The sequence below is a fragment of the Macrotis lagotis genome, chromosome 1, assembly GCF_037893015.1.
Source record: "Macrotis lagotis isolate mMagLag1 chromosome 1, bilby.v1.9.chrom.fasta, whole genome shotgun sequence".
In the NCBI taxonomy this organism is placed as follows: domain Eukaryota; kingdom Metazoa; phylum Chordata; class Mammalia; order Peramelemorphia; family Peramelidae; genus Macrotis; species Macrotis lagotis.
The window spans coordinates 100,558,977-100,582,848 of record NC_133658.1 but is presented as its reverse complement, the minus strand read 5'-3'; the positions used below and the strand labels follow the sequence as shown (position 1 = coordinate 100,582,848).

The following is a 23,872-nucleotide window of genomic DNA, read 5'->3' as shown; positions in this document are numbered from 1 at the left end:
GGGCCAGTGTAATCTCTTCCTTTTATAGACATGGACATCAAGGCCCAGATTGGTAAATTAGTAAGTAGGAGAGCCAGGATTCAAGCCTGGGTCCTTTAATTCCAAAATCTGGTGCTCATGGTGCTCATGGCACAGTGCTATATTTCATCTGGTGAATTCTAAATGAGGCTTGATGACTTCTGGGTTCCTAGTCCTATGATTCTGTTGTAAAAATATTGGTAAAGTGTTATGGTAATAATAGCTATAAAGAAATTGTTGGTAATGGTCTATCTAGTGGTCATATAGGAATAAAAGACAATAGAGGTGGTAAAAAAAATAAATGTGATAGTAATTTAGGAGTTCAAAGGGCGAACATTCAGTTCAAAAATTTATTTCTATTAAAAATATTTCTGAAATAAAGACATCAAAACAAGAGAGTAGTCTGCCACTACACTTGGTCTGTGTTCCATTAGGATGGTCACTTCAACTCTCTGGGACTTAGTTTTTCATCTGTAAGATGGGTAATTATAGGAGAAAAATCTCTAAGCTTTTTTCTTAGACCTTATTTTTCTAAATGGGTGAAATTTTAACTGAAGAAAAAGTTGTTAATGTAGAATGAAATAAGCAGAACCTAAAGAATTGTACATAAAATGAAAAGGTAACCACACAGATCAATTCTTATGACCAATCTCAAATTCAGAGATCTCAAGATAAAAACCTACTTTCCTAACCTAAGAAGGGAAAGAAGAAAGGAAGGGGAGGGAGATGATATGAAATATCGTCTACAGTGCCAGATGAAGTCATTTGGTAAGATTTACTTAACTACTTTTATTTATTGGGAGCAAGGGAGATACTTGGAAAATGATAGTAGTGTTAAAAGCAAAATTCATAAAAAAGGATAAGGTTATATCAGAATACATATCCTATTTTTGTGACATTGTTATCATTTATTTTTTAGTAACAATAAAATTCTAGTAGGCTCTACAAATCCTGGAGAAACAAACTCCAATTCAAAGATATATTTTATTTAAGGTCTAGATTAGGATGACAAATATAGGGGGTCAGTGGGAAGTCTACCCAAAGGTAAAGGTTAGAAGAATTTTAAACATTTTATTAGTAAATAAATAAAAAAACTCATTAGTTTTATTTTACTAGGCAAATTTCTTTAATACTTTATAGTGATTTTTTTGTGAATTCAATGTGCTATCTATTGAGAAAGGGAACTTTTAAATTGGAAATTGTGAGCTTTCACTATTTAAAAGCTGAATTATACAAACTTAAAAATGACAAAAATGCTATTTTTTTTTGAAATTTAAAATGTATGCTCCTACCATATCCTGAGGTCTTAGAAACATTTGATTAAAAGAAAATTTTAAATGAAATCTAATTTCTAACAGGTATGAATGAAATAAACCCAAAGCAAAAGCACAAAGTATAAGTCACTGTCTCATCCTAAATTTAGCTTTATATGAAAATTTTGCCATTTTGCCACTTCAGAAACCTCAAACACTTAAAACCACTAATTATTTGTAACTGAACAAACCCTTACTTTTGTGGTGATGCAGGAGGGGTGTAAAATGCAAGTGCTGAGGAAAAAGGCTGCTTCTTCAGGGCTTGTATAAGATTAGGTTTATATTCTGGATCAACACACCATAAGGAACCTTTTCCAGTCACCTAACAGTAAAGAATCAACAGGATTAATTTTTAAAAAAATTTTTTAGCATACACAGATAACCAGAATTTAAATGCTTTTATTCTAGTCTTTGGAAACTTAAGGAGAAGGAAGAGGGTAGAAAATAAAGAAGGTTCAAGGAATGAGGAGAGAATGTATACGTAAGCTGAAAAATCTAGCTGGGAAAGCAACTCATACCAGCATTTTCCAAGATGTTTTCTATGCAATGTCATTGTTATATCTTCCTCTCAAAATGTTAAAGGTGTAAGTGTACCAAAATCACTGATAACACATGGCAATGTTTCTCTACATTTGGTGGATAGTATACCAAGTCTTGGGTCAGGTAAAACATAGCTTCATTTGACAAAGGATGTCAAACACAGTTAATTGCTAAATAAATAGTATTAACAATACTATGAATTCAAATCAAGAAGAAAGCATTGCTAACTACAGTAGCCAGAGTAGGCAAAGATAGTCTTTAAATGAGAATAAGAGATCACAGGTTCAATCTTGAGTTTTACTAAAGTTTGCTAATACATAAACTCTGCAAAATATTTGAGGATTATGGTGATCAGATTGGGTGGCTTTTTTGCTAATATAAATGCCTTTTAAAGATGATTAATAAAATTGGATTTATAGTACAAGATAGCAGGAAACTGGAAGGGGGGCAGGGGAAGAGACAAGAAAGCAATTAGGTGGAGAGTTAAAGCAATTTATAATCCTTACACTGCTGAGTCAGAACATTATAAGAAAAACATTATCTATACAAAGAAACCTGGCAAGTAATGTTAAATTACTTATTAATAAGATTAGAAAAATCAAGATAAAAATATCACTAACCAAAGAGTTTGTTTGGGGATGAAGGGAATATGAGGAGAAACTATTCTCGTCTTATTTGCCTATTAGTAAATCTTTCTTACTATAATTTCTAGAAAAAAGCAATTATGATCAAAAAGCTTAAAATGAAATAGCATACACTTTCACACTTTATTTTCAAATGGTCTATTATATTACTCCAATTTTTCAGGGGTCTAGGATTTTATTGGCCTGGGTATCCTCTCCACAAGTGCATATCACAACCATTCTTTTCCATGGCAGAAAATTGTTTTGGTTTAAAAAAATTAATCACTCAAAGGCAACCTGATTAATTCTAAGATTACAATCTCTATACTGTCTGGTCCCATACTCAAAGTCATTCCAGCTCTACTCAGTCACTAACATTACTTTAACTTGTAGTGAGTAAAAAATTCTCATTCTGACCTACAAGTAGATAAATTAACTCTGCCCTATAATCAAAGGACAGTACTGGCTACTGCCATTATTGGCTCCAAGTCTACTACAGCTTGTTACAACCAAAATAAAGTAAATTCAGACAACAGTTTCTTAAGAACTCTGAATTGACTTAACTCTGTAACAAAGTGATACATGTGAAAAGGCAATACCTTAAAGAGGCAATATTTAAAAATTGGGATTGTGGCAAGACAGTAACACTAATAGATTATTGATGATCAGTAAACTGGCATAACCATTAAGGAAAGCAATCAATTATACAAAGAAACTCAAACATTTAGAATATCTGACTCTGAAATTCCACTACTAATTACAAATCCCAAGGGATTCAATGACAGAAAGATCCCATATATCCCATATAATAAGAGTCATACTTTGGGGAGAGCAAAGAACTGGAAACAAAGGAGATAGCCTCTGCCTAAGAAATGGTTACACTGTAGTACATGCAGTACTCTCTCCTTCCACCCACTCCTTACCTCTCCCCTTCTCTCATTCTTTCTGTCCCTTAACATTCAATTGATATAAATCTCTGAATCTATATCATTTGATAATTAAATAATAGGCAGTAATCCCCTTACAAAGAATGGCAAAAATGTTAAAAAAAAAAAAAGGAATGTTATTATATAGTTAGCACACAGTAGGTGTTTAACAAATATTTCATGATTGAGAGGATGAACATAATTATAATGATGTACACAAAAAGATAAAACAATTCAAACAATGATCTAGAATTATAATAACCAAGAATGGTTATAGGATACTTCATATAGCATTAGTTTTTGGATTAGTTGTTTAGTTTTTATGATTTTTTTTTCTTCCTTGATACTTTATTATTAGGGACATCTCTCTAGTAGAGGGTGGAGATATAATAGAGTAGAAAATACTGGGAAAGATATCAATAAATTTTTTTAAAAGATATACTTACGAACTTTAAAAAACCCAACTACTTAAAAAAAACTCATCAGTAAGGGTTAATTATGTGTTTGGGTGAGAAGCAGCTAGGTGGTACAGTGGATAGAGCATCAGCCCTGGAGTCAGGTGGACCTGAGTTCAAATCCAGCCTCAGACACTTAATAATTACCTAGCTGTGTGGCCTTAGACAAACCACTTAACCCTATTTGCCTTGCAAAAATATATTAAAAAAGAATAGGTTTTCCTTTTTAGTGAGGGCCCAATTTTTACATAAATTTGTAGTGGGTCCATTATATAGGTGATCCCTTATGATTTCATTCTAGTTTTAGGTTCTGTAAATCAAAAAGAAGGCTTGTTAGTGAAAGGAAAAGATTGTAATATTGTAAAGTAGAATAACAAATATCTTGTTATTTATAATGTGGGTCTCCAAAGAACAAATATCTTGTTATTTGTATTGTGTGTCTACAAAATTCTAACCCATAAGAACCATGGCTGTAAGGTAGAAAAAGCATAATCATTTATTCACCAATAAATTATAAAGATTTTTAAAAATTTTATCTACCTAATGTTCTACTTTGAGCTTTTATGACTCAGAAAACTTGTTCAAAATTGCATTTCACATTGTGGGAAGATTGTAGGTGTTTTGATTACTATGAAATGAGCTCTTAAAATATGAAAATAGGAAAATCAATATTGAAAATGTGCTGCTGGAGGACAGTTAAGCTTCTTGAGTGTGGTCTCAAGTAATTCTGGTTGTTTCCATGGTAGCATTTCCTTCCCTAGCTCTGCTATAGGTAAAATGAAATGACTATGTATTTATTGCTTTGTGTTTTAGATTATGTAGCTAAAATACACCCAGCAATTTACTAATTTTCATCTAAAATCTTATCTATGTGCTATAGATTCAAGAGGTTGAGTACTAGTACATAACTAGAAAAGAGAAAACATTTATGTGATTGGAAACAGTAAACATGCCCTGATATCTTCACGGTTTGTTACATCTTGGAACAATGTATAGTTTTCCAGGTAAAACTAACTTGATAAATAGCCAAATGATATGAGTATTTCCAAAAAACACTTAAGCTATCAACAAACAGGGGGAAAATGCTAAAAATCACTGAAAAAAGAAATGCAAACAAACTTTTAAGGTTCATCTCTGCCTCCAAATTCATAAAAATGATTAAAAACAGAACAATCATTGCTGGAAAATTAACATGATAAAAATAATCCTGTTAGGAGTAAAATTAAATCACACAAGGAAGGTCCTATGTTGTATCTACTGAAATATTAATAGCACTTTTGCAAAAACTGGAAACACAATTTATGTATCCATCAATTGGGAGATGAACAAATTGTAAAAAATTAATGTGATGGATTATTTTACTACAAAGAATAAAGAATGTAAGGAAATGAGAGAAACATGGGAAACTTGTATGATCTAATTAAGAATTAAGAAAGTAGCACCAAGAAAATATATATACTGTCAGAACTCAGATCAAATGCAATGACCAAGAGTGGTTCCAGATGGCTGATGATAGAACATATATCCTTTCTCTCCTGGAAGGGATAAATATCAATATCACTCCCACTTCCATAATAATGGGGTAGATGATGGGAGGGTGTCATGATGACAGCTGAGTCTTGATTGAGGGATGGTCCTGTCTTATCTCACCCCGAACCCTACTTCCTCCACTTGAGCCTGACTCTTATACTTATTCCTATCATCACTTTGGAAGCCTCATTTTCAGTTCTCACTTTTTTTTTTGTCTAAAAAGAAGAGACTCATATGCATATGATCTCATATATTCTTCCTTCCTCTAAAGATCTCATTCCACTCTCCCTACAAGAACTAAGGTGTCCCCTAGTCTTTAAAAAAACAAACAAACAAAAATGCCTACAATACAAATAACAAGATATTTGTTCTACTTTACTAATATTCCAATCTTTTTCACTAACAAACCTTTTTGATTCATAGAACCTAAAACTAGAATGAAATCATAAGGGATCACCTATATAATGAACCCACTACAAATTTATATAAAAACTGGGCCTCACTAAAAAGGAAAATCTATTCTTCTTAAATGATTTGTTAATACCACTACACAGTGACTTGTTCCAAACTATATCTCCCCTTGTTTCCCACAGCATCAAGTTGCTTCCAAACCCTACCCTTTCAACTAAGGATCTCACCTCACCCTTTAACCAATCACTTCCCCATTTCTTCAGCAAACTGCTTCTATCCAACTTATTCTTAAATCTTCACTCTCTCTCCCTGTTACCTACAAATAGGCCCATTTCTCCTCATTCCTTAAAAAAAAAAATCTTCATTTCATCTAACCTTTCCCACAAGATAAAATTCTTTATCTTCTTTCCCTTTGCCTCCACTTACTACCCTCACTTTGTTCTAAATCCTCTGCAATCTGGTTTTGAACCTCACTTCAATTAAAACTGATCTTTCCAAAGTTTCAAACAACCTCTTGCCAAAACAATTTTCATGTTTCTTGGACTATGCAGTATTTGATACTGTCCATTTTCTCCTTCTGGATATTTTCTCCTTTCTAGGTTTTTGTGATGTTTCTATCTCCTGGTTCTTCTAGCTAGTTTTGAGATGCTCCTCAGTCTGTAGGTTCTCCATATTATATGCTCATTCGTGTCCCCCCCCCACCATGGGGTTCAATGACCATCTCTATGAAGATGATTCCCAGATATATTAAGGGTACAGCAATTCTCCTAAAAGTCACCTAGATTTAAAACCTTGATTTAGCAATTCCTTACTCTTACTTAACCTACATATTCAATCTGTTGGCAATCTTGTCATTTCTACCCCCTGGGGGTAGGCTAGGTAACACAGTGGAAACAACACCAGACCTGGAGTCAGGAAGCTCCAGTTCAGAACTGGCCTTGAGCACTTATTAACTATTTGACTTAAAGCTCTTTGTCTCAGTTTCCTCATTTATAAAATAAGCTGGAAAAGGAAATGGCAAAGATATTCATCCCAATATCTTCATCCCAAAATGAGGTCATGCAGAGTCAAACATGATTGAAATGATTCAACAATAAAAAACTACATATTCTACATATCTCCCTTTTTCAAGTTCTCATTATCTCTTACCTGAACTACTATAAAAGCTTTCAAGTGATTTCCCTACCTCAAATCCCTCCTTTTTCCAAGCTACTTTTAATTTAAATTTATCTATAATAAAATCTATTTTTTATTCTACCTTCCATCATAAAAACAAAACACTATAACTATTATAATGTGCAAAAGGCAAGGAAAACACATTCTCATACTGGCCATTTCCAAAAAATATCTCAATCTGTTATCTATCACCTTTCTGTCAAGACACCAAGACACCAAGACACCAGGGCACCCATCAGGGGTCCTTTGGAATCCTGATTAGTCATTGCAATGATTGGAATTATTACATCTTTCAAAGTTGCCTTTACAATGCTGTTAATGTAAATGTTTGTTTTCTTCATTATGCTCACTTCATTTTGCAGTAGTTCTTGTAGATCTTCTAAGTTTCTCTCTGAAACCATTCTCTGCATCATTTCTTATAACATAATAATATTCTATCACATTAATTTATCATAATTTGTTCAGTCATTCCCCTAGTGAATAGTACTCCTTTTCCACCACAAAAGAAATAGTATATTTTTGAACATGAGTTTTCCTCTTTGAAGTACAGGCTTGATGGTGGCATTACTGGATCAAAAAGTATACAGTTCTGGAGAACAGTTCCAAATTACTTTTCAAAATGACTAAACTAATTCATAACTTCATCAATAGTGTATTAATGTCCTTTCTTTCCACAGTTTTTTGTCAAAATTAAGAAGTTAAGAAGTTGATGGATATGAGGTAGTACCTCAGAATTATCCTAATTTGCATTTCTCTTCTTCAATAAAATTTGGAGCATTTTTTACATGGCTACTGACACACTGGATTTCCTCCTCAGAAAACTACCTGTTCATATTCTTTTCACTATTTATCAATTGGGGAATGGATCTTATTCTTTTAAACTCTGAATCAATTCTCTATTTATTCTGAAAATAAAACTTGTATAAAGTATATGTTATAGTGATTTTTTTCCCTTTTACCTGTTTTTTTTTTTTAGGTTTTTTGCAAGGCAATGGATGGGGTTAAGTGGCTTGCCCAAGGCCACACAGCTAGGTAATTATTAAGTATCTGAGACCAGATTTGAACTCAGGTACTCCTGACTCCAGGGCCAGTGCTCTATCCACTATGCCACCTAGCCGCCCCCCCTTTTACCTGTTTTCTTTCTAATTTTAACTGCATTTCTTTATGCAAAGACTTTATATAATCATCAAATTATTTGATATTGCCTAAGAAACAGAAAGATAGATGAGTTGACCTCCACCCCCACTCACCCTCTGCTATATAACAAAAACTCTGGGAAAACTGGAAAGCAATTTGGTAGAAACTAGGTATAGATCTATAACTCATCTCTATATACCAAGATAAGCTCCAAATGCATAGGTAAGTTAGATATAAAGAGTGACATCAAAAAACAAATTAGAGGAGCAAGGAAGAAATTACCTTTCAAATCTATGAATAGGGGAAAATAGAAAGGATCATAGAAAAATGAAGTTTAAAAGTTTCTGCACTCTACTTCATCTTTCACTTGGCTACTAAAGTGATTTTCCAAAGAAGACTCAACTATTCTATTTGGCACTTATAATCTTCACAATATGGCTATTTCCTGTCTTTCCAGTATTCTTTTTACAGCTACACTAGCATCCTTGAAGTTCCTTAATACAAAAGCCAAATCAGAGATCCCTTTCTCTCTCCTCAACTTACTCTCTGCCTAAAATGTTTCTTCTTTACTTTTCTATTTAAAACTCATCCTTTAAAATACAAGTCAAAGTATACTATTAACTGAGGTCTTTCCTAGCCATTCCAGTTCTGAGCTCTCTGCATTGTTATACCAATAGTTTTTGACCACTTAATTTTGGCACTTATGAAATGCTTTGGTATCTCTACATTGTCCCATGTTATTAATTCCCCTTGTCTTTTCTAACTATTAGTAGGTGATTATATTTAACTATTCCACACAACTAAATGCAATTCTTTGGGAAAATATGAATTCTTTAAATTGATTTTACTCCAGTACGGTAAGGATTAGAGAACTTCTCAGTCTTTATTCACTAGGGATGTCAAATCCATTATTTGCTATTATATTGTTCTTAATAGCATGCCACAATTTATTGTTCTTTTGACCTGGATCACCCTACTTTGACAATCAGAGAAGTAGACAGTGCAGCAAACAGTTATAAACAGCTGTAAAGTGACTAATTAAAAGTTTGATGAGCAAATGAAGTCAACATATCATTCAGAAATTAGAATTATGAGCTTTCCAAACCATTAGGTGAACTAAGATGACTAAGGTCTTTGTTCTAACTTTTACTTAAGACTTTCACATGTTGTTGTTTGTCCTTCATTTTCAAAGAGAACCAATGACATTGCAGGCTGATGTATTGTTTTGTGTATGAACAGGATTTAAGTGAGGAAGAGTTGTACAAAGCCATCAACCTCACTCTCTCTTCCAGAATCATCGAAGTCCATTGGCAAAACAAAAGTTAGGATAACTAATGATGGGTAGAATACAGTGGACGACCTTGGCATCTTAGATGTCTGATCAAACTCTGACCATGATTTCATGGCCATTGGGATTTATTGTTCTCAACAGCTCATTCCTTAAAGGTAGGCTGTCACATGCTTGAGGTAGACATTCCCCATGTTCATTGACAGTTGTTCCTTCAATCTAGTTTAACCCATGTGCTGAGATTTTTTTTCAGGGTGTGGCTGCTGCACATGCTACAGCTTCTTGGAGCCAAGATGAGAGTTGAATTTGAGGTGGAAAAGTAACCCTCGTACCAGGGGCTAGTCCTCCAGGAATGCCCTGTATATCCCTGGACTTCTGCATAGGAACTAAAGAAGAGTTAAAACTCAAAAAAGATATAATTGTTGCAAAAAACTGCCACAAAAATTATAAAGATTTTAAAATATCCATCCTCCTTAAGAATTTCATTACCAAACTATCTACTGTCAACCTAACAACCTACTAATCTTTTTTTCTTTTAGAACTAGTTGTTAAATTTTATCAGTTTATGTAGCTCTCACTGAAGAATTTTGTCTATCAATATAGATTATTACCCTCTCTGCAACTAATAGTATAAAAGTACTTAACAGTTAAAGGACTTACAGGTTATACAGTAATACACATCAGAGGCAAGACTTGAGCCCAGATTATCCTGAATGTAAAGTAAACTAGTGATCCATTCTACCACAACTGTCCCTCATCTACCTATAAAATATTCAAAAAATAGCATTACTCTTTTTAAAAGGAATACAACATTCTTGATTGCATTATTCCCTGGAAACACAGGAATGGATAAAGGAAACATCAAATATTATAGAACACTCTTACTTTCAAAGGGTCCAATAAGTATTTTGTTAAGCTTCTAAACAACAAAAAATAATTTTTTGTTCCTTTAACATACAACAATGTGGTTGGTATAGTAGATAAAGATGGACTAAGGTGAGGAAGACCATATCTTAAATTGTTCCTCAGATGCTAGTTATGATGTATGACACTGGCCAAATAACAATCTCTCTCAGATTCAATTTCCTCATCTGTAGTACCTATATATCACAAGACTATTCTAAGGCTCAATTGAGATAATATACCCAAAGCACTTTGCAAACTTTAAAGTTCTACACAAATATTATTATAGTATGTTATTTCATGTTATTAAAATTTATGTTTTAGAAAGAATATATTCAAAACTTTAAAAATAGGGGTCTTCCTAATTAGAGTATACATAGTAAAAAGGTTGCAGTTTGTTTTGGTTCAGATCCATGATTTCACTGGAGTAAAATCACCCTCAACCAATAAAGATCAGCAACTGTTTTACAACTTATAATCATGAGAGTTGTCTGGGGGGACATCAAGAGGTTAAGAGAACATGCTTAGGGTCATACAACCAGACTGAATTAGAAGTTGAATCAAGGTCTTTCTGAAGTCAAAGATATTCTCTAGCTAGCTTCTTATAAGATTGCAAAGGGAAACACAAAAGCAATCAGAACATGAGAAACAATCATTAAAGAATGAATCACTTACAAAACTAGTTTTAATTTACACATTCCTCATGTCTTAAGGTTAGAATATATGCTCATTCTGGCTCACTATTATGCTTTTGTTAATCTCTGATATTTGGTAGGGCTTTGAAAGAGAATGATTTGATTATCAAAGGATTAACAGAAGTTCTAAGAAGACTAATAATTTATTTTTTTAAATTTTGTTTCATTTTTCAAGATAATGTCCTAACACCCTTTCCTACTATTTATATGCTGTTGGCTCCCATTTGAAGTAGATTCACTTTAAGTAGCTTTTTCTAATATGAAATATGTCTATTCACAAAGAAAGAACTTACTGTACCTTAATATTAACTTAAAGTATAATTTTCAGGACTGATCCCTCCCAATCCAATTTATGTTTCAAAGTTTTCACCTGGATATTTCAAGAATGTATTTCTTTGCTTTAAAATGTTACACAGGGAGATCCACTTTCACTCAGTGGTAAACCTACCATGAGATTTGTTTTTTTGAGTATGAAAGAATAACTTAATCCAAAAAAATTAATAGATATCAGGAGGGGTAAATATTCTAGAACTGGAATTTGTCTGAAAAAGTGGGACTAGTTAACAATCCATTAAGGAAAAGGCAAGGGGAATGAATCTTTCTATTTGAATATGTGAGCTCACCTTTTTTGGGGGGGGGAGGGGGAGACAGAGGAGGTTGAACTTATTCATTCATAAAACAAAACAAAATCTATTCAGAAGCCAAAAGGAAATTTTTGTTATCCAACTAGTTGTGGAGCATGTATCCTTTGAATTATCAATAAACAAAAAATGGAAGCAAGGACACATTAGTATTCAAGTTACACAATTACCAAACTAAAATGGATATAATGTATTGTGGTATAAATCTCCAAAGGAAGAACTTTTGATCACTCTACTCACCCTGGTAGAGCTTAGTTTGGGTATAATGTACCCCACCATCACTAGTTTATAAGAGTGAAAAGTAAAATATAAGCTCACTGAGAGAAGGGATTACTTCATTTTTGTCTTTGTATACCTAGTGCCTAGCAATAGTAGCTATGTCATAAATACTCTTTGAACTAAATTTATGTCCTAAAGCATAAACAGAGAAAGAAAAAGAGAGCAGCCTAGGCAGACCAGTAGAGAGAACTCATCAACAAACTCAGATTTCAAAAAGACATATTTAGAAAATGTGGAAGCAACACTTTCTTGACTCAGGAGTAGTACTTTCTTATTAGATTAATATCTGAAGGGTAAAAGCCCAGCATGAACTGAGGTTAATGAAATTGGTAAGGGGAAAAAAGGGAGGTTGGAAGTGGGTGGGAAGAATGATGATTTTTAAGATATTTTGGGAGAAATGGAAAAAATCAAAGAAGGTTTGGGAACTGCTTAGAGGTAACATAAGGAAGGCTAAAACTACTGCACTCATTCTTGGCTTCTGTTTTCTCAGTCAAGAATAATGATCACTTCAATTACAATAGACTTAGCTCTCAGTAATACAATGATCAAAGACAATTCTAAAGCTCTTATGATAGAAAATACCATTTTCATCTAGAGAAAGAACTATGCACTCTTAACAAAGACAAAATACCATTTTCTATTTTTAAAATTTGTTTTATGCTTTATGTATTTTTCCCCCTTTGTTCTGATTCTTCTTTTACAACATGACTAATATGGGATTATGTTTAACATAATTATACAAGTTTGACCTATAACAAATTACTTGCTGTCAAGGGGAAGGGAGAGGGAAAGGAGGAAAGGAGAAAAATGTGGTACTCAAAACTCTTTACAAAAAAATGAATATTGAAAAGTCTTTGCTTGTAGTTAGAAAAAATAAATAAATTTATGTAATAAGATATTTTATATTTATGTGGGGAAAAAATAATGATGACTGCCTGGAAAAAATAAAATATAAATGCTTATGAGATACTCAGTCATTTAACTATCCTCATACTAAAAAAAAATCTGTAAAAATTAGTACAATATTGCTATCCAGGATCTTTGCATGATAGAAGACTAATGTTGACCCTATTTTTAAAAATGAGAATGATTCTACAAGCTATATACCAGTAAGCTAGAAAGATGACTTGCACAAGGTTACAAGGGGAATTGTTAGAATTCAACTCACATTCTCCAATTTCCAGATTAAGGGCTTTTTAGTGTTCAGAAAACAAAGCAGTGACCACTAAAAGTCAACACAGCTTCCTCAAAAGCACAATGGGGGGGGTGGCTAGGTGGCTAGGTGGCGCAGCGGATAAAGCACCGGCCCTGGAGTCAGGAGTACCTGGGTTCAAATCTGGACTCAGACACTTAATAATTACCTAGCTGTGTGGCCTTGGGCAAGCCACTTTAACCCCATTGCCTAGCAAAAACATTAAAAAAAAAAAGCATGTAATGGCAGTCCAATTTTTTTTAAAAGGCTAACTAAATGATAAAGAATGCTTATTTCCTTTTTCACTGTGAAATTTGGATTTCTCTGTCTTTCATAGGAAACCTTATCCTTATTTGTATTTACATCCATGTTCATCTCTCAAACAAATTTAAACTCTTTAATTTGATAGGGACTATTTTGTCTATCTCTAAAATAACTCAGATCTTGATACCTAGTAGGGTTTAATAAGTCTGTTAAATTGTTCAACTCTGAATAGACATACAGAAAAAGTAAAAAGTAATATATATTACACTAATAGATATTACTCTCAATGAACCTGAATCATCAAGAAAAGGTTAAGCAATGCTCAGCCTCTTCTGTTTACATAAGGTAATGAAGATTTAAAAAAATATTTCTGCAAAAATTAATTTCAAAAAAGTTTTGGGTTTGTTTTGTTTTTTTTTTTAACTTCCCAGGAAATTGAAACTCACAGCATTCACTAACAAAACCAATGTGATGATGATAAATATGGGCAAATGATTAGGATAAACACCACTGCTACAGTAGAATTCTATATACAATCACTAAAGTACTTTACTTCATATTACATTTTATTATATTAGTTTTCTAAATTTACAAAACTTAGTCTTTTCTACAAGCTTTAGGAGACAGTTTTATCTCCATTTTATACATCAGGAATGAAACACAGAAGTTTAAGTCAGAAAATCAATAGCTAGTTTACAAACTTGCAAATTCTAAATCCCTTGATTGTGGTAGCTATAAATGATAGCAATGATGAAAAGAAATAAATTATTCAAACTTACTCAAGAGACCTTAAGAAAAGCTTACTTATTTGAAATTTAAGATAAAAAAAGAGAAAACAATACATCTGCACTGTCATAAGTGCTGGCACAATATCTTTATTTAACCTTTGTATCTCAATATCTTATACATTAAAGGCATTTAAATTTTTAAAAATTCTTATAACTTTTTTCAAAGCCTTCCAAAAAATTTTATATTTCTAGAAGTCAATTAATTATCTCATTTCCTGTGGCACATTAACCTAGAAAAGAATTACCCTTCCGTCTTAACTTTTCCACTAAGAACAAAATGATACAATTATAGCTGATGAGGCAAAAATAGTATTAAAAACATTAAAGTGATTACATAAAACCAGACAAATTTATGAAGATATTCTACTATAATTAAATACATCCAGGAATGAAGCAAGAAAATAGAATTAAAATTCTGAAATTAAAGTAAATAATAAACTTTAACAAATAAAGGAATATTTAACCTTTTGATTGTTTTCATATATTTAAAATTCTATAAGGATTATGCCCCCCCCCAGGGGAAAAAAGACTAAATCGTGATAAAAAAAAAATCTCACCTTGCCATGGCTTCTCTCCACTTTCTGAAAACATTTATTCAAAGAAAGATTGTGTCGGACAGAATTCTTCCAACCTGTTGGTGCTGTAGCAAAATATGGAAAGCGTTCCAGAATCCAATTGTAGATTTCTTTGACTGGCAAACATTTATTTGGAGAATGTTCAATAGCCATGTAAATGAGAAGACTAAAGGAATAAGGGGGTTTTGAATTCCCTGACTTTTTTTCTGGGTTCTGGTATGATGGTACAAAAGATGGCACATTATCACCTTCAATGTCATATATTGGACTAACAATAGGAAGACCCTCATTTCCAAGACTGAAGTTTGTTAGAAGATTAGTACTTTCATGAAGCCAGTTCAAATTTGTGAGCTCATCATCTGCAGTTTCACTGTCCACTAAGGTCGCTTTTGGCCTGGCAGCATCAATTGCTTCAGGCAAGCTTCCCATTCTGTAAATCTGGCTTAATCCTGCAACCTTTTCTGCTCCAGGAGTTTCAGCTCTCTTATCTGGAGTCATTCCAGTTACCGGACCCATTTAATCTTATGGCTCTGCAACAAAGAAAACAATTATTAATCAACGTCATTTTTAAGACTCTTAATATGTTTGTGCACTGATCTGAATACCCATTCCCACATTGCTTACTATGTGTATGTGTATATAATACATATACACATACATATAAAATTATATAATGAAATACTTTTAAAGTAAGAATAAGGAAATGGAAACTAATTCATATTTATATTAAAAGATTACTTACTGGGCAGCTAGGGGCTGCCCTGGAGTCAAGAGCACCTGAGTTCAAATCTGACCTCAGACACTTAATAATTGCCTAGCTGTGTGACCTTGGACCCCATTACCTTAAATAAAAAAAAATTTTTTTTAAAAAGATTACTTATCCAATCATCATGGTAAAGATATAAAATAATGAATATGAATGGACCTGGAAAGAAATGTATTCCTGGAGAGAAAAAGTTAGCTACTTAAAACCAATGAAAAATTTACCATTAAATCTGTCATTATTTAGAATAAATAATTCAAAGTACTCATTTTCCAAGTTTTTTTTGCTTTTCACCAAAAAAAAGAAAAAGAGACATACAATAATAGATGGTTACTGTCTACTTTAAAGTCTTTATTAATAGCTTGATGCACTGGATTTTCAAATGTGGTTTTCTTCTCTGAATTCAAATTTTTTAAAACTACAAATCTATTACCTACAATTACAACTTTCTCAAGCAAAATCCGGTAGAGTGCTCGGACATCTGTATGAAGATGCTAAGTATTATATAATTACATAATTCTCCCACTTTCTACCCTGATGTTTTTCACTTCAAAAGGGGGGGGGGGAAGACTAAAAATTTATGGGAAGAGTAATCTATAAATGATAGAAAAATAGTATCAGAAAGAAATTCTAAATATGCATTTCCAGATTTGGTCATTAAAGGACCTTTTGTACCAAGAAAAAAGGATGATAAACACCCTAATTGGAAGGAATTTTAGAAAAACTCTTAGCAGATGAAAGAAATGCTAAAATTTGTACAGATTTTAAAAGAAATAAAATGGAGAAAAGAGAAGGATCAAAGAAGAGAGAGAAAATTATGATAACTGCTCTCAGAGGCAATGTAGAGCTGCTTAGCCCTCATTTTCCTTCTGTTTTCTCTGTCAAGAATAATAATCTGTGGTCTAGCACAAAAATAGCTAATCTGGGATTTGATGCCTAAAATAACTTAAGAGAAAGTAAAAAGAAAATCTAGTCACCCTGAATGAGTTCTAGTTTTAGGTAGATTCCATAAGCTAACTTCAACAGGTTGGCAATTCAATCCCCCAGAATTCAAGTCTGTCTTATCAGAACCATAAAAAAGCACTAAATGTCTTCATCTGCCTTTTTGTAGCAAACCTACCAAGAGGAATACAAGAACAACATAAATGCTTTTGTGAACTTATCAGAATTTTTTTAAAAATGCTCAGAAAAGTGGAAGAAAAAGTCTGCTAAAGCAAAAGGAAAATTTGTGGACATCGCAAAAGCTGATAAGATTCATTATGAAAGAGAAATAAACACTACATACAGCCTAAAGGAGAAACAAAAAAGAAGTGTAAAGATTCCCATGCACTGAAGAGTTCCCCTTCAGTGTTTTTCTTCATCTATTCTGAGTATCATCCAAAAATCAAAGGAGACCATCCTGGTCTTTCTATTGGAAATGTGGTAAAAAAAATAAAAAAAACCAAAGAACTGAGAGAAATATGGAATAATACTGCTTCAGATGACAAGTAACCTTATGAAAAGAAAGCAGCTAAACTGAAAGAAAATTATGAAAGATGTTGCTCCACACCAGGCTAAAGGAAAACCTAATATAGGTAAAAAGGAAGGAGTTGGCAAGGTTGATTAGAGCAAGGGAAAGAAAGGAGAAAGAAGAAGAAAATGAGGAGGATGATGAAGAAGATAATGATGATGACTTGGTTCTACAGTAGTTTTTCTTATCTATAAAGCATAACTCCTCTACACAATTCAGTCCTTTAAAAAAAAAAAAGGCTGTGCAAGATTTGTTTTTAAATTATATAATCTTTTTTTTGTTTAGTTAACACACTACCAAATATGTCTTTAGATAAAACCCTGTCCTTTGGTGGTATTTTCAATAATCAATAATCTTCTATAGCACAGTACAGGAGTTGTAAATTGGCATGAAAAATTTAAAGTAGGTTCTTGTTGGTGCACTGCACAAATTAGTTATCTACAAGGATTGTAGTTCATTTTCATCTTCAGTGATCTTTGATCCAGCATATGAAATTGTTCTGTTAACTGAATATCACACTGTAATTGAAAAAAAAATTGCAGCTGTTTTCTTGACATTTTGAATGTTCCAAGTAAATTTTTATTAGTACTGTTGTCCTTTTCATAGGTGCATTTAAATCATGACTTTTTGAGGGGAAGTTCTCTTGTATGCCCATTTGGGATCACATGAATGATTAATTTTCATCTTTTCATATAGTTAGTTTTGATCTACACACCCTAAATAATTATGATAGGCTAATAAAAGTTGTATAGAAACAATTTTCTTAACCAGAAATCAAAAGTTACCAGTTAATAAATTAAAGTTTCACATTAAAAAAGCATACCATCATAATCATAGAAAGTTTTATTTATAGAAAAAACTGCTTGGGTATAAATAAGTAGCAATTTCCATCTATAATTTTAAGCCTATTTTAAAAAAATTCACAACAAAATTTAAATTATTATTGTTAATACAATTTATCTCCACTCTTATTCATTCTATCCTTCACATATAAAACTGATATATTTAAATGAATTGTTATTTTCAAGATTTGTACCTGTACAACTATGGAATACTTTTGCGCCACCTTTTAAAAGTCATCTGACTAGTTAAAGCACAATCTATGGTCATGAAAAAGAATAAAATTAAAAAGTTTTGGTTCTCTAAGAGTGTTACAATTGGGAATTCACATGTTTTTGATAACAGACTTTCATTTCCTTTTTCTTTACAAACATATGGTCCACTGCACCCATATGAGTGAAATGTGGGCCTTAAAATACATTCATACTATGCACTCAAACTCTTCTTAACAATTTTCAATTTTAATAAACTGAAAAAGTTTTGGAAACATAAAAATGTTAAGGATCCTATTTATCTTCTCCATATCTTTTTGACAGATTTGATGTATATTCATTTTGTAAAAACAAACAAAAAGACAAAAAATAAAAATTGAAACATAAAGAATCTCAAATTCAAAATTTTCTGGTAGACTTTAATATTATTTTCATCTATTAACTTGCTTTTTCAAGCCAGTATAAAACTATTCTCAAAATATAAAAATTTACTACTTAAAATCAAGTCTGTGAAGAGATGTCTGAAATAAGTAATATGACCTTCAGTAAAGTAATCCTGATTTGCTTCATCCTGGGTAGAGATGAAAATCTGATAGGTATTACCAAATTGGAAAGGCTTTGAGACCAAAGAAAGAGATGAGTTAAATCTGAGGGTGAAAAACCCTCATGGTTATTATTTTAGTTACAGCAATTAATAAACTGTGTATTAAGGAAAGGTTGTGAATTTTATTGGTAAAGGGAATATCCACACTTCTAATCTTTAGCCTTCAATGGGACAGCTAGGTAGCTCAGTGGATAAAGTACCAGACCTGGAATTAGAAAGACAAGTTCGAATCTGATCTCAGATACATACTAGGCTGTGTGATCCTGGGCAAGTCACCCACCTTGTTTGCTCCTCTGTAAAAGGAGCTGGGCAAGGAAATGGCAAACCACTCCAGCATCTTAGCCACAAAACTGCAAATGGGATCAGGAAGACTTTTGGACAAGACTGAAATAACTGAACAACAAAAACTTGTCTTCAATGCATCTGTGTTATCATTGATGTAAGTACTACCTCTAACTATGCAGATCACAAATTACCTAGGCCTTTTCATCCTGTGCTTTTATTTTTGTTCTCTCATAAACCTTCCTTAGTTAACTCCAAGTTAAGAACTCCTTATCTAGAATAAACCATTCTTAGAGTCTAACTAGATTTTTCAAGAGTTCAATGAACTAAATCCTAACTGAAACTGAGCATTTCTTTAATTATGAATGTAGGCAAAAAAAAACTGTATGAATGAAGCATTTATTCTTAGTATGTATAAAGTAATGTGCAAAATGATGGGGGTACACCTAGAAAAGACAGCTCCTGCTCTCAATGAGGAAGAAAACATATATATAAGATTTCAGAGGCAAGTCAGAGAAGTCAACAAGGGTATACTGAAGCAGATGTTAATGCCTCCTTAATGTTATATTGACTGATAACATTAGATCAATTTTCGTTCAACACCGAAGTCTTTGGTGATGAGAACTTTTGTTTTCTGAGACATCTATTGTTATGGCTATAGCACCTGCAGCTATATCTCTCCAAATGTTGTTTCCCAGAGTGATGGCGGAGTGGACTGGCCTTGAAACAATTGTTATTTCTAAGGCTTTGGAGTTCAAGGCCCTGGGCTGTCTCCATAAGGATTTGAGTGGAGATATTGGTATGATTTGCCTGACATGTATGTGCTTCTTTCCCTTTCCCTCAGGGTGCCTTTATATTATTCAGAGAAGAGATTCATCCATTGGTTTCACCAAACTGTCAAAGAGAAACATACACACCAAAAATATCTACTCTAATTCAATTATGGATCCAGTTCACTGAACATCTTGAGGAAAAATGACACTACATTATTAATAACCAATATTACAATACAAACCATCCTATTCCCCATTTTGTTAAATCCTCATTTCTCAGTCTAGCTCAAAATGCATTCTCTCAGTCTGAACTACAGGCATAGTAGAAAAAAAGCATAACTAACCTTAAGAACACTTTTTTATTTACAGCTAAACAAAGAACTAGCTTGGCCTGGGCTCCTGCCTTCTTGTTAAAGTTAGGGATAATCTGGTCTCCAAATAGAAAGCAAAGAGGAATCCTGATAGAGATGATTTTGATTTTCTAGCCAAGATTATTAGTTGATATCCATCAAGTAATTAATATCCCTTAATTGCCAGAGCAATTGGGCAACTATCTGGCACAGTAGATAAAGTGCTGAAGCCTGGAGTCAGGAAGACTGATCCTGATTTCAAATCTGACACTTATTAATTGTGTAACCCATAGCAAGCCACTTAACCCTGTTTGCCTCAATTTCCTCATCTATAAAGTAAGATGGAGAAGGAAATGGAAGTATCTTTGCCATGATCCCAAATGGAATCATGAAGAATTGGACACAACTGAAAAATGATTAAACAGCAAAAAAACAAATGAACAACTACTAGAAAGGGGCATGATCAGCAACACCTTTCCCCAGCTTCAGAATAATCCTATTACCTGAGGAATAATCCCTGTCTCCCAAAATATAAGAGGAGAAGCTGAGGTTATTCTTAATCCACCTCCTTATTAAAATGTCTACCAACTGGGATCATATTACTTTTGCCAGGGTAGGTCCAAATGATATACTGACTTGGTCAATCAGAGAGAAGCTACTGACCCCATTTACTGGTTATTGCTAGACTAATAAATTGATCATGCTGACTTTTTGGCTGAGATGGCCAGAGTAATCCACTTTACTTACAGTATGCCCATTGCTGTAAATTAATTATTATCTTGCTCTGGAGTAAACTTTTTCAGCCTGCCTTTGTTACAATCTCACTTTGCCAAAAATTCCAGTTAGTTGTCCAAGATTTTATGTGGGTGCTGTATGTATAAAAACGTATATGCATACACATATACATATAGATGAATTAGATCAGTAATCCAATTGGAATCAAAGTCTGTAGGAATTACTATTTTATCTCTTCTAAGAGCTTGTGAATTACTCCTACATTATTCTAGGGTTTATTGCAATCGGTTCAATATCATCAACCAACCAATAGGAGCATCAAGAAGATGTTCATCTAAAAAGTTTCTCAAATTTGAACATTGTAATGGATATTTTCTAGGATAAGAGCAAAATCAAGCAATCAACAAGCATTGGTTACTACAAACTGTGCCCTGAACTGTACTTCTAAAATGGGCAGTTCCTGCCCTCAAGGAACTCACATGCTACAAAGGGATACAGAATCATCAATGAGTACAAGAATGATACTAAAAATTTTTTAAGTTATTGAGGGAAAGTAGTCCAAAGAAACTGGAGAGAGGTTTCTTCTTAAAAGAAGTGGTGCTTGAGCTGAGCCTTGAAGGGAGGCAAGGGCTTCCAAGAAGCACAGCTAAGAACAGAAAACATCCTAGTCATGAGGGCTGCCTGGGAAAAAACCAGAAAGGCAGGAGATACAATGTGATGTACAGGAACAACAAACAGTCCTGTTTGGCTTAAACATGGAATACATATGAAGAAAAAAATTACATAATCAGCCTAGGATTATAAACTGAAAATAACAAAGAGAGTTTATATTTTATCCTTTAGGCAATGAGGAATCACTAATATTTCTAGAGCAAAGGGATGATAAAATACAACTTTTGTTTTAGAATGATCAATTTGGCAACAATATGAAGGATGGATTAGAAAAGGCCCAAAGTTAAGGCAGACAGATGAATCAGGAGTCACTGAAATAGTCCAGGTGAGAAATGGATTTAGACAAAAGGGGAGAGATGTGTACAAGATGTGGAGGAGACTGAATTGACAAGACTCGTCAGTTGACTGACAATTGGAGAGAGGTGATTAAGTGAAAGTAAAAAAGTCACAGATAACTCCTAATTTATAAACCTGGGTACCTGAAAGACTGATATTGCCCCATATAGAAGGAAGGAAGTTAGAAGAAAAGATGAATTTGTGGGAGGAAAATTTCCCTTCTGTGTTTTCAATGAATTGAATGTGAGGTGCTTACAGAACATAGGTAGTGATGTCATGAAAATAGTTAATGATAAAGGATTGGAGTTCAAGAAAGGGGCCTCTGAGATCCATTGCAGACTTAGAAGTCATTTGCATAATTTTGCTACAACCACTAATTTTGAAAATGTAGATTTGTTCTAATCTATATGTTTAGATATGTTAGGGAACAACTTGAACATAATTTGCATTTGTTTATGTGATTGTCTTAAAAACAAAGGGGGGACACAGAAAACTGCGTCATTTCACAAAATTCACAAGCTGTAACCCTTCTAACTCCCACTTTCACAAGCAACTTCAGGTCTCATTGCAAAGTAGCATATTTATCATATAAGTTCTCAAAATTGATAACTGAGGGAACTGAGGGCTGAAGAGGTCTGGTAGACTCCTGCCATGCATTAAGCCTAAGGCCATTGGTCTGTGAAGTACAGCTCACCATGGCAAATCTTTCACTGGAAGAAATTTTGCCAGTTGCTGCCCCGTGAGGACCAGAACAAAGCCCAAGCAATAGTCTGATTTATGTATTTCTCAATCACTTGGTATGCATAAAACCTACTACCCTCTTTTCTTGCCTTTTTTTTAATTGTGTCTATTAGGAAGTTTTTGAGTGTTGTGCCCTTAACTCCACTTTCCCCATTAGCCCTGTGGTTTTAATACACAATTTCGCACAGTACAGCAAGTTTTACAAACCCATGCATAGCAGAACTAACTATAGTGGACATAATTAGTACAGAAATATGGTAAACATGAGAAAAGAAGGATAAGGTGGAACTCAAAACTTTCAGAAAAATGGATGTTGAAAACTTTCTTTGCATGTAATTAGAGAAAATTAAATAACATTAAAAACCATCACCACAGTGGTTGTTACAACTCTTATCAATTAAAAATATTTAAAATAATTCCTTCCACATGATGTCTCCATAGGTTGTGGGTCTTATTCAAGGGAGCTAAATAGTCAAAGGTCTATATAGTTCGTTAAAAAAAGAAATTGAGAAACTAATTTTTTTCTTTGCATTTATTGTCTCCCCTCTACAATACTGAAAAAAAAAAATCACAACCTTTGAAACAGAAATGCACAATTAAGCAAAAGCAATTTCCCACATTAATCATTTTCAAAAATGTCTCAGTTGGGATCTTGGGCATTATCTCTTTCAGGAAGTGGATCGTGTTCTTGATCATTGGTCCTGTAGAATTGATTGGGTTAAGTGTTCTTAAGTCTTTCAAAGATTTTTTTGGTACAATTGTATAATTGTTCTTCTGATCATACCAAGTCTCCCCACCAAGTTTCTCTGAAACAGACTTTAATTTCATTCCTTATGGCATAATAATATTCCATTCCACATACATAATTTGTCCAGCTGTTCCCCTAAAGGGACAAGTATTTTCTTCATTTTTAGTGTTTGACCACAAAGACATTTGCTTTAAATATTTTTGTACATATGGGTCTTTTTCACTGGATTCAAGAATATACAGTTTAGTAAACTTTTTCAGCTTAGTCACTTAGTGTGTAACATTAGGCAAGTCACAACCCCTCTGAAACTCAGTTTTCTCATCTATAAAATGAACTGTAACACTGTGTGTCTAAGGTTCTTTACAATTCTAAATCTATTATCTTATAAATGTATGGTAAGAATAAGCAATAGAAAAAGGGTTATTTTTTCTATCAAAGTGAGTCATTTTGAGACCAGGAGAAACAGAAAATGGTGTATAGGGAATTAAAACATAAAAGAAGAATACTTCTCACTACTTATAGTAAGTAGCACCTATTTTCAATGAGTTCAGG

General features: G+C 33.2%; 1 protein-coding gene and 1 pseudogene across 1 annotated transcript in view; one reads left to right on the top strand and one right to left on the bottom strand.

The window, feature by feature from the left end:
* The window catches only part of FOXN2 (forkhead box N2), a 60,810-nt gene that overhangs the window by 15,062 nt on the left and 21,876 nt on the right, over window positions 1–23,872 (bottom strand). Inside the window, exons 2-3 of the mRNA XM_074205500.1 lie at window positions 14,737–15,284; window positions 1,529–1,653 (exon numbers count right to left, since the gene is read on the bottom strand). Of these exons, the coding sequence (XP_074061601.1) occupies window positions 1,529–1,653; window positions 14,737–15,270 (659 nt within the window). The 5' untranslated portion in view covers window positions 15,271–15,284. The remainder of the gene's footprint in view (window positions 1–1,528; window positions 1,654–14,736; window positions 15,285–23,872) is intronic.
* Window positions 16,605–17,205, top strand: LOC141513614 (high mobility group protein B1-like 1; annotated as a pseudogene).